Genomic DNA, 10,629 nt, shown 5'->3' on the forward strand with positions numbered 1-10,629 from the left:
TGGGACAGGGACCTGAGTTATAGCATCAATCTGGGTCTGTAGGCTGCATTGACTACTGTATGTACACACACCATTTCTACACTATGGTAACATACAACTAAAGAAGAGTCACATTTGATTAAAGTGATTTTCTTTTCCGTGAGTTCCACAGGAGGACAAGGAAATAAAGAAAAAAACACTTGAACCGTAATTTCCCCATTCATTTTCGTCTTAAATAGCTTTATAACTTCCACGAATTGTACTCATATTAATTATTTTCCTTCCTCCATCAATAGGCACGATGGTTATATTTGGGGAACAAATATCCAAATCCCAGATGCCGTGTGTTCAATGGGTTTTACCATCATATTAAAAAATGAGCATATATTTTTTGCAGATACAGGTATACATTTGAAGATATTTCTTCAGAAGAAGGGTAGGAGCCACTGGAGAGCCTGACACGGCTGAAAGGGGGCTCCACACGTGATACAGAGCGCGTGCTGAGCGCGGAGACAACCTGTTGCTTTGCTGGAAGCAGAGGGAACATTTCCCAGCAGCGACCACAGAGCATTGCAACTCCATGCATCAGCAGGCATGATAACAACACACCCACTTCACACCATCACCCACAACTCGGACGCCCAGCCCCGACTCAAGACCCCCGGAACACAGCCCGAGGCGCACGAGGACACCACAAGTGGCGTGTAAAGACGCATTTGCTGGAGCTTTACGCATCGCAACAGTGGAGAGAAGGGCTCACGGGATCACACAAGTGCATTTAGGGAAGGACACGTCTCTTGAAAACTATGGCGAACTCCGGTATTCAGCTGTTGGGCTTTTTCCTGTCGTTACTTGGCATCGTTGGACTGATCATCGGGACTATTCTGCCGCAGTGGAAGATGTCCGCGTACATTGGGGACAACATCATCACCGCCGTGGCCATGTACCAGGGACTGTGGATGTCGTGCGCTTTCCAGAGTACCGGGCAGCTCCAGTGTAAGATCTACGACTCCATCCTGCAGCTCGACAGTGAGTAGTCCTCCTCGGTATACCTGCACCCGGAGACCCCGCCCGGTGCACCTGAGTGGGCCACGTCGTTGTCACCTCAGGGAATCACCTGCTCGTCACATTACTAACCTCCCTCACTATCAGCATTCACAGCCTACCTCCAGGTGTGTCTTCTTCATGCGTGGCGGATTCCAGGAGCAAAACATTTAGTTTTAAAAGAATTTCCTAATGCACTCACATGCATACAGTATGCCATGCGCACATTTTAAGAGCCAATACAGTGAATACAGTACAATATGAAGTCAGAGTTTTGTGTTTCGTCACTATAAGGCTGTGCATTTGTGAAGATGTAAATCACACTTCCACCATGCCAGAAACTACACAGCTTGCTGCTTATGACTAAAGATGTTGCCAAAGTTATCTGTTTCAAACCGAAAAAGGTGACCATGGAAACTGCTGCAATACAGGCGTCTGAATAATCTGCTGTACATCACCCAATACACACACACACACACACTCTTCTGTACCTCTGGTAGGTAGGGAGGACACCTGCTCAAGAATCCTGCAGACAGCATACACAGTGTGGCTTGGCTTCTGAAGCCATCTCTTGTAGTGAACACACATTGTCATTTTTTCTTTTTTTATAGATGTAATTTGCATATTATCTACTGTATCGTGCACAATGCTGTATAAAGAGCGTAATGCTGAGCTTGATTACTATCCAGGGATGGCTGGTAAACAGATTCGGCCCTCAGACTCTCAGGGGCCCCAAAGGTGCTATCAGTCCGTGATGACGTGCTCCTGCGCACATTTGTTTTGAAAGGAGTTGGACTTACAATAACATCACGAAAGAAAAGTATTAATTGAAACAATGAGGGCCCTACTTAAAAGAAATGGCTTGTTTTACCAAATAACCACGAACACGCAAACAGGGACCCACGGGCGATTTTCTCCCTCGTGGGCGGCGGAGTACCTGTGGAATCATGATTGGCTAAAATAATGCTGCTATAGCACAGTTGCACATAACTGTACTTTTACATACAGTGTGTCAACATTTGTTAATGTTGTCGCAAAAGAAACAGCGGCCTCTATATACTGCCGTGAATTATCATAAATACGGTATTTCTTTAACGGTATCGTTCTCTGCGTTGATTGGCAGCCGATGGTCTCAGTGGCAACGAGAGCAGTGTGACAGGATACTGTGCATCCTGCTTTCCATCTGCATTTACTATATAATCCACCCTATTGTTCCCCAATGTCACAGTGTTTCATAGAGTTAAAGCCCCGTCCCCCTACTCTCTCTGCACCCGCCACCCTCCCTCTCTCTCTCTCTCTCTCTCTCTACCCATCCCTCCGTCCCCACTGGAGGGTTGTTTGTTTGAGCAGGGCAGGGATGGCCTAGACTGGCACAGACTGGTTCTAGGTGGACAGAAGGGGAGAGACAAAAGGTGGGGGGGACTCACCCTGTGATAGGTTTATGGCCTGAGGAGGAGGGGGTCGGGGGGGGGGGGGGGGGGGGGCACTGACAGATGAGGATCTGCCACAGTGAAACAGAGAGTGTGAGATGAGGGTTTTTTTTTCTGTCTGTTTGTGTGTTCGTGTGTAGCCCATGGTTTCTCTTCCAGGAACAGCTCACATTCAAATGTCCTGACGGGCTAATGTGAGTGTAATTCACAACCTCTGGACACACGCATAAAGCCTCTCTGATAGGCCACGGCCGCTTCATTAGTCTTCCCTCCTCGTTTACCAGTTTGTGCTTCAGAGATTTTGCTCTATATGTTGTTGTTGTTGTTGTTGTTTTAAAGCTACACTCCCACATTCCACGAAACAAAAGGCCGTCTGTTTACTGCCTCCCCACACGGAACCAACACACTTTTCCCGCTCTCCTCTCCTACATAATACCCCCCCCTCTAATCATTTCCCTTCTCTCCCTCTGCCCCCAGGTTCACTTCAGGCCACTCGTGCCTTGATGATAGTGGGCATCATTGTGTCCGTCGCAGGTCTGGGCGTGGCCTGCATGGGAATGAAGTGCACCACCTGCGGAGGGAGCGAGAAGCTGCGCAAGTCCCGCGTCGCCATGACCGGAGGCATCATCCTGCTAGTGGGAGGTGAGGATGACACGCGGCGATCCCTGCGAGGTGGAATTTGATTACATGCGGATGGATGACAAATGAAAAAAGGGGGAAAACCAACACGGAGGTGTTGTTCCGCTGCGCGCTGCAGGAGCAGCTTCTGCGAGTGGAACTCTACTGGAGGGATCAACAGCATCACACGCTGTTCATCAAACCAGTCAAAGAAGCCGAAACACTAAACACTAAAGCATAATCTGTGTCACGGCCTGTGTGTCTGAAACACTGTCAACCAGTAGACTAAGTGCCTCAGTGAGGCTTTAGTTTGTGAGCCTTAATGAACACTCAGAGATGTCCGAGCCGCATACTACTACATTACACTGTATATTATACTGTATCTACCAGATGTTATGGCCATACATCCTCTCTGTGGACCAAAATGGTGTACAGACCAACTAAAATCACTCCACTGACATGGTCATATACACAAGAGTAGGGTCGGGACCACATTTCAGTCCAACAATGTTCTCTTTGTGTGGCTCAGGTGAAATAACCCACGCACATTCAACTGGAACGGGTCTGCCCCCATGCCATTGCACGGGACTGTGCTAATCTATATTATTATCTATGGCCCCTATTATAATCAACACAGACAACATTTAGTTACACAACATTTCATCAAAACTCACCTCCTCGTCACGTTTCTGCTTAGATCTTGCCAACATCACACAGTAGGTGGGAGGGAGTTTGATCCTCCCACTCCTCTGCTGCTGCCCTGCAGAGGTCATGAGGCTCAAGGAGTGCAGTGCTCCGGGCTCTGATTCCAACATGAGAGGCGACGGAGGGGGTAAAAGCTAGTCGTACCCTCTCTGGTTTTGATGATGTGCCGATGGACTGATTGATCTTTGTTGTTGGCTCTTGTTCCTCTCAGGGCTGTGTGCCATCGTAGCGTGCTCCTGGTTTGCTCATAACGTGATCCGGGCTTTCTATAATCCCTACACTCCAGTCAACACCAAGTAAGTAAAAAAAAAAAACACAGCGGGTTCAAGGCCCCTAATAGTGTGTCATCTTAGGATAATTGCTTATTCGCTGTCCTGCCAAGAGTTAGACGGAGAAGAGCGATTCCACTCTCATATCCGTCAGTCCATTATGAAGCTGACAGTTAGCTTAGCTTAGCATAAAGAGTGAACGCAGGGGGAAACAGACAGAAGTTACACCTGCCAGCACCTTTAAAAGCTCATGAATAAACACGTTATCAGTTTAATTTGTAAAAAAACAAACACATAAGCAAACACGGCACAATGTGGTTTGACAGTAATTCTGCAGACGTCAGTGTTTAACTTAATCTAGCAAATCTTTGACTGCTGAACTTTAATTTGAAATGAATATATTTAAGAGCGTTGTATTGCTGCTTAAAGTGACCCTATGTCAAAGAAATAACACACTCTTCATTATTTCATAAGTAATAAAACACATCCTTGATCTATGTAGTTCACGAACAAAGCTTCCGGAGGCTAATGTCAGCCAATGTTATCAAACTTTTGAGCCTTTACCATTATTGCATATTCAACATGTTTGTACTTTTGTGACTTTAATAGTCTGACCGTCAACTGAACCAATGAGATAGATAGTCTTTACTAAAATGGAGAAATACAATACAAAGTTCAATTGCCAATGGATCTCCAAATTTGCCATTTTGAATTGACTGCCCGATACGATGCTGTGTTGCCCAGGTTTGAGTTTGGCGCCGCCATCTTCATCGCCTGGGGCGGCTCCCTCCTCGATGTCCTGGGCGGAGCCATGTTGGCGGCTTCCTGTCCACGGAAGAAACTCGCGTCCAAGTACCCGTCCATGGCCGGTACCCGCTCTGGTCCTCCGAGCAGCACTAAAGAATATGTCTGAGAGCCCCTCCCCCCCCCTCCCCCCGCCGCCGCCCCACAGCTTGGGACTCCAACAGAAGCTGACAAAGAAGCCGCCTCCCTTTCGCAGCAGCGGCGAGGAGTCAAACCGAAAGGTGTGAATCGTAGAGGCAAAGAATTGCTGAGATGGGACTTTCTTTTCTTTTTCTTCAGGCTGACCTTCGATAACCCCTCGATTATCACGTGGCGCCCTCAATTGTTTCATGAATGATGTCTCTCACCCCGTCCACACATTCCACGATTGTTTACAAGCGGTCTTCACAAATACATTGTAATTGGATCCCCTGATTTAATAGACAAGCCCCTCTGGGTGTAACCTCTTGAATTGTAGCCCAAACGGTGGATTATAGACGATATTATATGCACCTCCGTGTTAGAACCAGCATCTATTAGTGTTTGCCATGTAATTGAAAGTAATCATTTCCAGTTGGGTGTCGAGGCTGCGACTCAGGGGCTCCGTGCAACAGAGACGCAGGGCCACAAGGCCGTGTTTTATATTAACTGGTGGTGGTTCTAAAATAGACGGGCAGGGTGTGACTTCACACACGGGGCTCAGTGTGTAGGGGGGCCGTATCACACAGGCCTTTTACTACAACAGGCCCGGTCCCTTTTCATACCCGTCTGTTACAAACCCAGCTCCGATATGAAATATTTCATCATGTAGTCACTGTGCCGTTGTCGCTCTAACAGCTTCCATGTCGGCCACTATGAGATCAAACTGCCTCTATTTATTTTTGACAGGCCGTATAGGGCGAGGTTTTGGCTCCTGTGTAGGTTTTTATAGTAAGTAGATCACTGTGGCCCAGTTCTGTAGCTTTTCAGAGATTATAAAGTCATATTTTTGATGAAGATGTGTTGTTATGCTCTGAACGGTGTCTGCGTTTTTTTTATTTTAAATGTCATAGTTTTATACATCTGGCTCATGGTGAAAAGTGAATGGATTTTAAACATGTCCAACAGTACTTCAATAATAAAGGTTTTTGCAACATTCTCAATGGTGTTCATAGTGATTAGATACAAACTAAGCTAGAGTGAAGAGTCGATAACATCATATAATATCCGATTAAGACATGTGGGATGTGTCGATGTTATTGCGCATTTTGCATTCTATTCAGCGCTTTGGGAATATGCGTCTCACTCTGGGGTTTTTATTTTTATTATTGCAAATGGCGACACGGTCTCTTACCTGTTTCCAGCTCCGTCGCCATGCTGAGAGCACTGTAGAGGCAATAGACATGCTCTGAGTTTTTAATTTTGCACCTTTGAGGAGCATCAAGTCATAAACAAAACATTTTTAGTATCAATAATCTATATTCATGCATACTGTGAAGTAATAACATGAGCGGTATGTGAAAAACACCTCGAGTGCTCACACAGAGAGGGGGATTTTTGCATTTGTAAATGAGGAAGCAGATACTATTTTCTTTAATATCATATCAAACAAATTCTTATTAAAAGCAGGGTGTGTTGTAAAATATGTCTCTTTTAGCATACAATATTGAAGTCTGTTTACCACTCCACATTGTGCCTTTAATTTGAATTAGGCCGCATCAGACTACTGTAATGTTACGCTTCGGTGAGCCGTGGTTTCATAGATACAGTAAGTGTGACCTGAGAAAGCGTTGAAAATATTCATGTACCTGATTTAGATGTTTTTAGGTGTCTATCATATATTTTGCTCTACAGCAGCGCATTGCCGGTACTCCGTCTGTTTCTCCAAACTCTGTCTACTGTCAGTAATTATGGATAAGTGCCTCGTTCAATCGCACTTCAAAAAATCCGAACTACCCCTTTAACAGTCGCGTGAATACGTCTTGCAAGTTTTAAGGAACGCGATTCGGAAACAAGTGCATCAAAACAACAGATCCCACGAAGGTTCCACAAAGATTCATCTTTAATTTCCAAAGACGCACGATGAAAGGTCGTCCATTTCCATGCAGATGGGATCAGCATGAGCCTCTACCGACAATAGCGTGTCATCTCAAGGTCCACCGCAATCTTTAAAAAAAAGAAAAAGACACCCCCCCCCCCCCCCCCCCCCCCCTCCCTCCCAAAAAAAAGCATCAGTGTTAAGATTGTCTCAGCAGTGAGAACTAATCATAGAGAGCTGCGTGTGGTCATTATCTCATACTGTAATTGTGAAGTAAAGGTTGACATTATCTTTTAAAGACACTCTGACACCCATCGGGGTGTCACGTAAGCAGATTGCTGCTGTATATATGAATACAAAGGGCGTGTCGCTCATTATGACATTATGTCTGTGTGCCAATCTATTTCAATCAAATAGCATTTGGCAATTGATTTCAAAGTGCTGGAGCCGTACGTGTCTTTTATCACAGTCGACTGGCCAACTGGGAAAACCCCGCCTCCGAAGGCTAACGAAACCTCCATAAACCGGTGGTTGTTTACGACCTTTCAGTCCGCGGCCCGGGCCAACAAGGAGCTTTTCAGGAAAAGTGTCGACTCAGCGTGATCTAAAGAGCATAACGGTGCGGTTTGAAATACTTCTACATTAGCCCTTAATAACAGGATACCAGTTACGTGTTTTGATGCTTTAACAGACTCCATGCATAGAATTCTGCAACACGTCACACTGCACATAACAGGCATTCCCACAAAAGTGCACCATTTTGGAAACATTATTCAATCTCAGTTATAGATGACTGAAGCAATTTCCATTCAGAAACGAGTAAAAAACATTTAGAAGCCATAACAACACACCAAAGTGTTTCTTTTTTTCTTTTCTTCTTCTTTTAAACAATAAATAACTAGCAGTAGTTTTATTTTTCCTTTAGTAAATAGCGAGCTTTCGTCCACTGGATAGTACACCACTTGCATCGGTGTGAAAGGACAGAACGATAGTCATTGCACAACCAAAGCTTAATATTTCACCTGTGTGTTAGACATTAACGGGTCTGTGTTCACTCACACAGCCAAACCCACAGACTCAGAAACCCTCACCAGAAAACAGGCAGGTGAGAAGCTGCTTTTCAACCAAAACATTTGCTCAGTGCAACTTTAGAAATGTAGCCCTTGTTAAGAAGCTCTGAAAAATATAGACACTTCCTTCCCTCAAGTCCTGATAATCTACTGCCTACCAAGGCACAGAGCAGAGAGCGATGCAATACAATCCATTCACAGTCGGACCAAAGGTAAGTTAAATAAACACTATGTACAATCAGGGCCGAGGCTTCAGCTGCCGCTAAATGAGGCATTTTTTTTGTGCCCGGTTGAGCCATCAGAAGCGTCAGTCGGACACATGACAGGGTCAAGGCCGAGGTCACCGACAGGGAGTTTTGGCTTCCTGAGGGATTTCTCTTCTTTTTTTCTTGGCACTTCTTGGTGAAGTTTAAGAGATGGGCGACATGGATACAGGACACTGCCCGTTGTTGTTCATGATGTCATCCAAGTCTTCATCGTCCAAGTCCACTGAGGAGAAAAGGTCAAAGGTCAGGTCATGTTTCCCTCTCAGTGAAGATGGTGTGGTTGACATCTATTTTGTCCATTTAGAGAGAATAATTGGATCTGTTATCTTACTGATATAACATGTAACTTTTGCATATCAAAATGCAGAGAAAAAAAAAGGGACTATGTTACATATTTTGTTGTGCCAAATGTTTCAAACCTGAGAAATCTGTCATTTGATTCAAGGTCATTTGAGTGTTTATCCAGATTTAAGCCACATTTTCAAAATACAGTTTTATAGAGGTTGGCTTTAACTATAAACTACTACTTCCTGTGGTCGCCCAACAGCGTCTGAGTAAAATAAAAAAACATTACGTGGAACTGCTTCATTCTGTGTTTTTTTTACAGATTTGAATCCCCTGGTCTGTTTTGTTTTGGAGAGGATGAGACTACTGCTGTGAAAACCTCCTAAACAATGAACATTTAAGGAATCCACCCCCTCTTTTTGCTCTCCTTTTGAGCCCTGCTGGTACTCAGGCATGGACCACTCAATGTTCATTGAGCCCGGCTTCCGACTATAACTTAATACTACCTCTACTAACTATTAGTTATTATGAAAATGTGCCTTTTAGTCTCCGTCATTAAAATAACTGCTTATGTAAAGTGGCATAGTACTTATGTGTTCACGGTCAGCCTGTCTGTTTTGTATTTATTTGATACCATGTCATTCTAATAAACGAAGGGAGTGTTTCTCTGCGTGTAGCTATTACGTCACTGCCGTGTACTTGACCCAAACAAAGAAAACAAACGTAGCCTATAAACAAACACGCTCTGAAGAGGACCCACCTTTCTTGGTTCGACCAATCATTCCGAGCTTGGGCGCCCTCTGTCCGAGCCTCTGAGGGTTGGACCCGCCCCCGCCGCCGTCGCCGTTCACCTGGGGGTGTCCCGGGCTGTACTGCCCCGCCGGACCCGGCTGCCGGACCGGCCCGCTGGTCGGGAGGAGCTCCGGGATACCTGACGCTCCGTACATCTCGAGAACCTCTCCCGATTGGCCGCTAGAGGTCCGCACAGCCCAGGCTTTGTGTCGTGACGGGAAGCTTCTCACTTCCGCAATGGCATTCAACACAACGAATGTATGAAGAACGGCACACGACAGAATGTTTGCCGGTAACGGACACAAAGTCCTCGTAGCCTGTGAAACAAAGTAAATACGTCTGTCAAAAAAAAATCGCTCTCGTGCGTCAGAGGCGCGCTTGGCAAGTGCGCACGGGCAATTCCCCCCGCTGTTTACGCCGAAACACGAACGTGTTTCTATTGCAACGAACAGGTGGAGCAAATGCCTTCCTGGGCACCACAACAGCTGATGTTTCAATTAGCGTGGCTTCCGTTTGACACACTCCCTGGAACACACGGCTGTTCCGACCGCCTCTAAGAACCAGCGTGAGCGGATCGATGCCCACGCGACAATCATGGAGGAAATACTGTCAAACGCGATGAATATTGCCTCACCTCTTCTCCACCGAGGCCGCAGGAAAGAGCTGGATCCGGTAAACGCGGCTCCTGAGAAGAACAGTGTTGTTGTTGATCAGATCGCACTCCCTCTCTCTCTCTCTCTCTCTCGCTCCCTCTCTCTCTCTCGCTCTCTCTCGCTCTCCCTCTCACTCTGTCTTTCCTCTCTCTCTCTCTCTCTCTCTCTCTCTCTCTCTCTCTCTCTCTCTCTCTCTCTCTCTTGGCACAACACCGAGGAAGCGTCGATTTAAAGGGGCCTCTCGTCGTTTTCTCGGCCTTGGGGATTTCCTCTTATTGTGTCCTGACTCACATCGCAGCGTGGGGACGTCAGCGCGCGCTCGTTATGAGTGACAGTGCTGACACTTCCGATGTCACAGCGGAGGTGTGCCAAAGTGTCGAGGGCGCAGCGCGTAATTACGCACCTTCGGTTAATGAGAGAGCGACTGAGGCGCCAGCCAATGACAAGGACCCCGCTCGGTAATCCCCGTACACACATGTCATGCTTTTGTGTAGCAGGTCACGTCAGCTCACTGAACTGCAGCTCTCTAGTCCATGTAGAGAAACATCAATCAACCTGTGAGGTAGTTGAGTGAATGATTGGCTATAGATTATGTGCTTAGTTTATTCTTTGTCAACAACTGCTGCTTGTTAACTCTAAACCAACCACTGCAACACCTAACCACGACCTAGTGTATCTGGACCAGAGGTGGGTCAAGTCCTTTTTTTGCAAGTCACAA

At 46.1% G+C, this 10,629-nt stretch overlaps 2 protein-coding genes across 2 annotated transcripts; one reads left to right on the plus strand and one right to left on the minus strand.

Annotated features, from left to right (window-relative positions):
* Positions 1-668: 668 nt before the first annotated feature.
* cldn7a (claudin 7a) lies at positions 669-4,958 on the plus strand. Its single transcript, XM_034557300.1, has 4 exons — positions 669-1,008; positions 2,931-3,095; positions 3,988-4,072; positions 4,790-4,958. Exons 1-4 carry the CDS (start codon positions 786-788, stop codon positions 4,956-4,958), a joined length of 642 nt encoding a protein of 213 aa, XP_034413191.1. The 5' UTR covers positions 669-785.
* Positions 4,959-6,847: 1,889 nt separating this feature from the next.
* si:dkey-112a7.4 (calcium/calmodulin-dependent protein kinase II inhibitor 1) lies at positions 6,848-10,067 on the minus strand. Its single transcript, XM_034557531.1, has 3 exons — positions 9,893-10,067; positions 9,227-9,575; positions 6,848-8,404 (listed from the first exon to the last, which is right to left on the minus strand). The coding sequence occupies exons 2-3, from the start codon at positions 9,411-9,413 to the stop codon at positions 8,325-8,327; spliced, it is 267 nt and encodes an 88-aa protein (XP_034413422.1). The 5' UTR covers positions 9,414-9,575; positions 9,893-10,067; the 3' UTR covers positions 6,848-8,324.
* Positions 10,068-10,629: the final 562 nt, after the last annotated feature.

Source organism: Cyclopterus lumpus, chromosome 18 (genome assembly GCF_009769545.1).
Source record: "Cyclopterus lumpus isolate fCycLum1 chromosome 18, fCycLum1.pri, whole genome shotgun sequence".
In the NCBI taxonomy this organism is placed as follows: domain Eukaryota; kingdom Metazoa; phylum Chordata; class Actinopteri; order Perciformes; family Cyclopteridae; genus Cyclopterus; species Cyclopterus lumpus.

What these genes read in the sequence shown, in the direction of transcription:
- cldn7a (XM_034557300.1), top strand. Translation starts at nt 786, where the DNA reads ATGGCGAACTCCGGTATTCAGCTGTTGGGCTTTTTCCTGTCGTTACTT. An exon ending in CTCCATCCTGCAGCTCGACA is followed by an intron (nt 1,009 to 2,930) that starts GTGAGTAGTCCT and finishes CTCTGCCCCCAG; the next exon opens with GTTCACTTCAGGCCACTCGT. An exon ending in TACACTCCAGTCAACACCAA is followed by an intron (nt 4,073 to 4,789) that starts GTAAGTAAAAAA and finishes TGTGTTGCCCAG; the next exon opens with GTTTGAGTTTGGCGCCGCCA.
- si:dkey-112a7.4 (XM_034557531.1), bottom strand. Translation starts at nt 9,413, where the DNA reads ATGTACGGAGCGTCAGGTATCCCGGAGCTCCTCCCGACCAGCGGGCCG. An exon ending in GATTGGTCGAACCAAGAAAG is followed by an intron (nt 8,405 to 9,226) that starts GTGGGTCCTCTT and finishes TTTTCTCCTCAG; the next exon opens with TGGACTTGGACGATGAAGAC.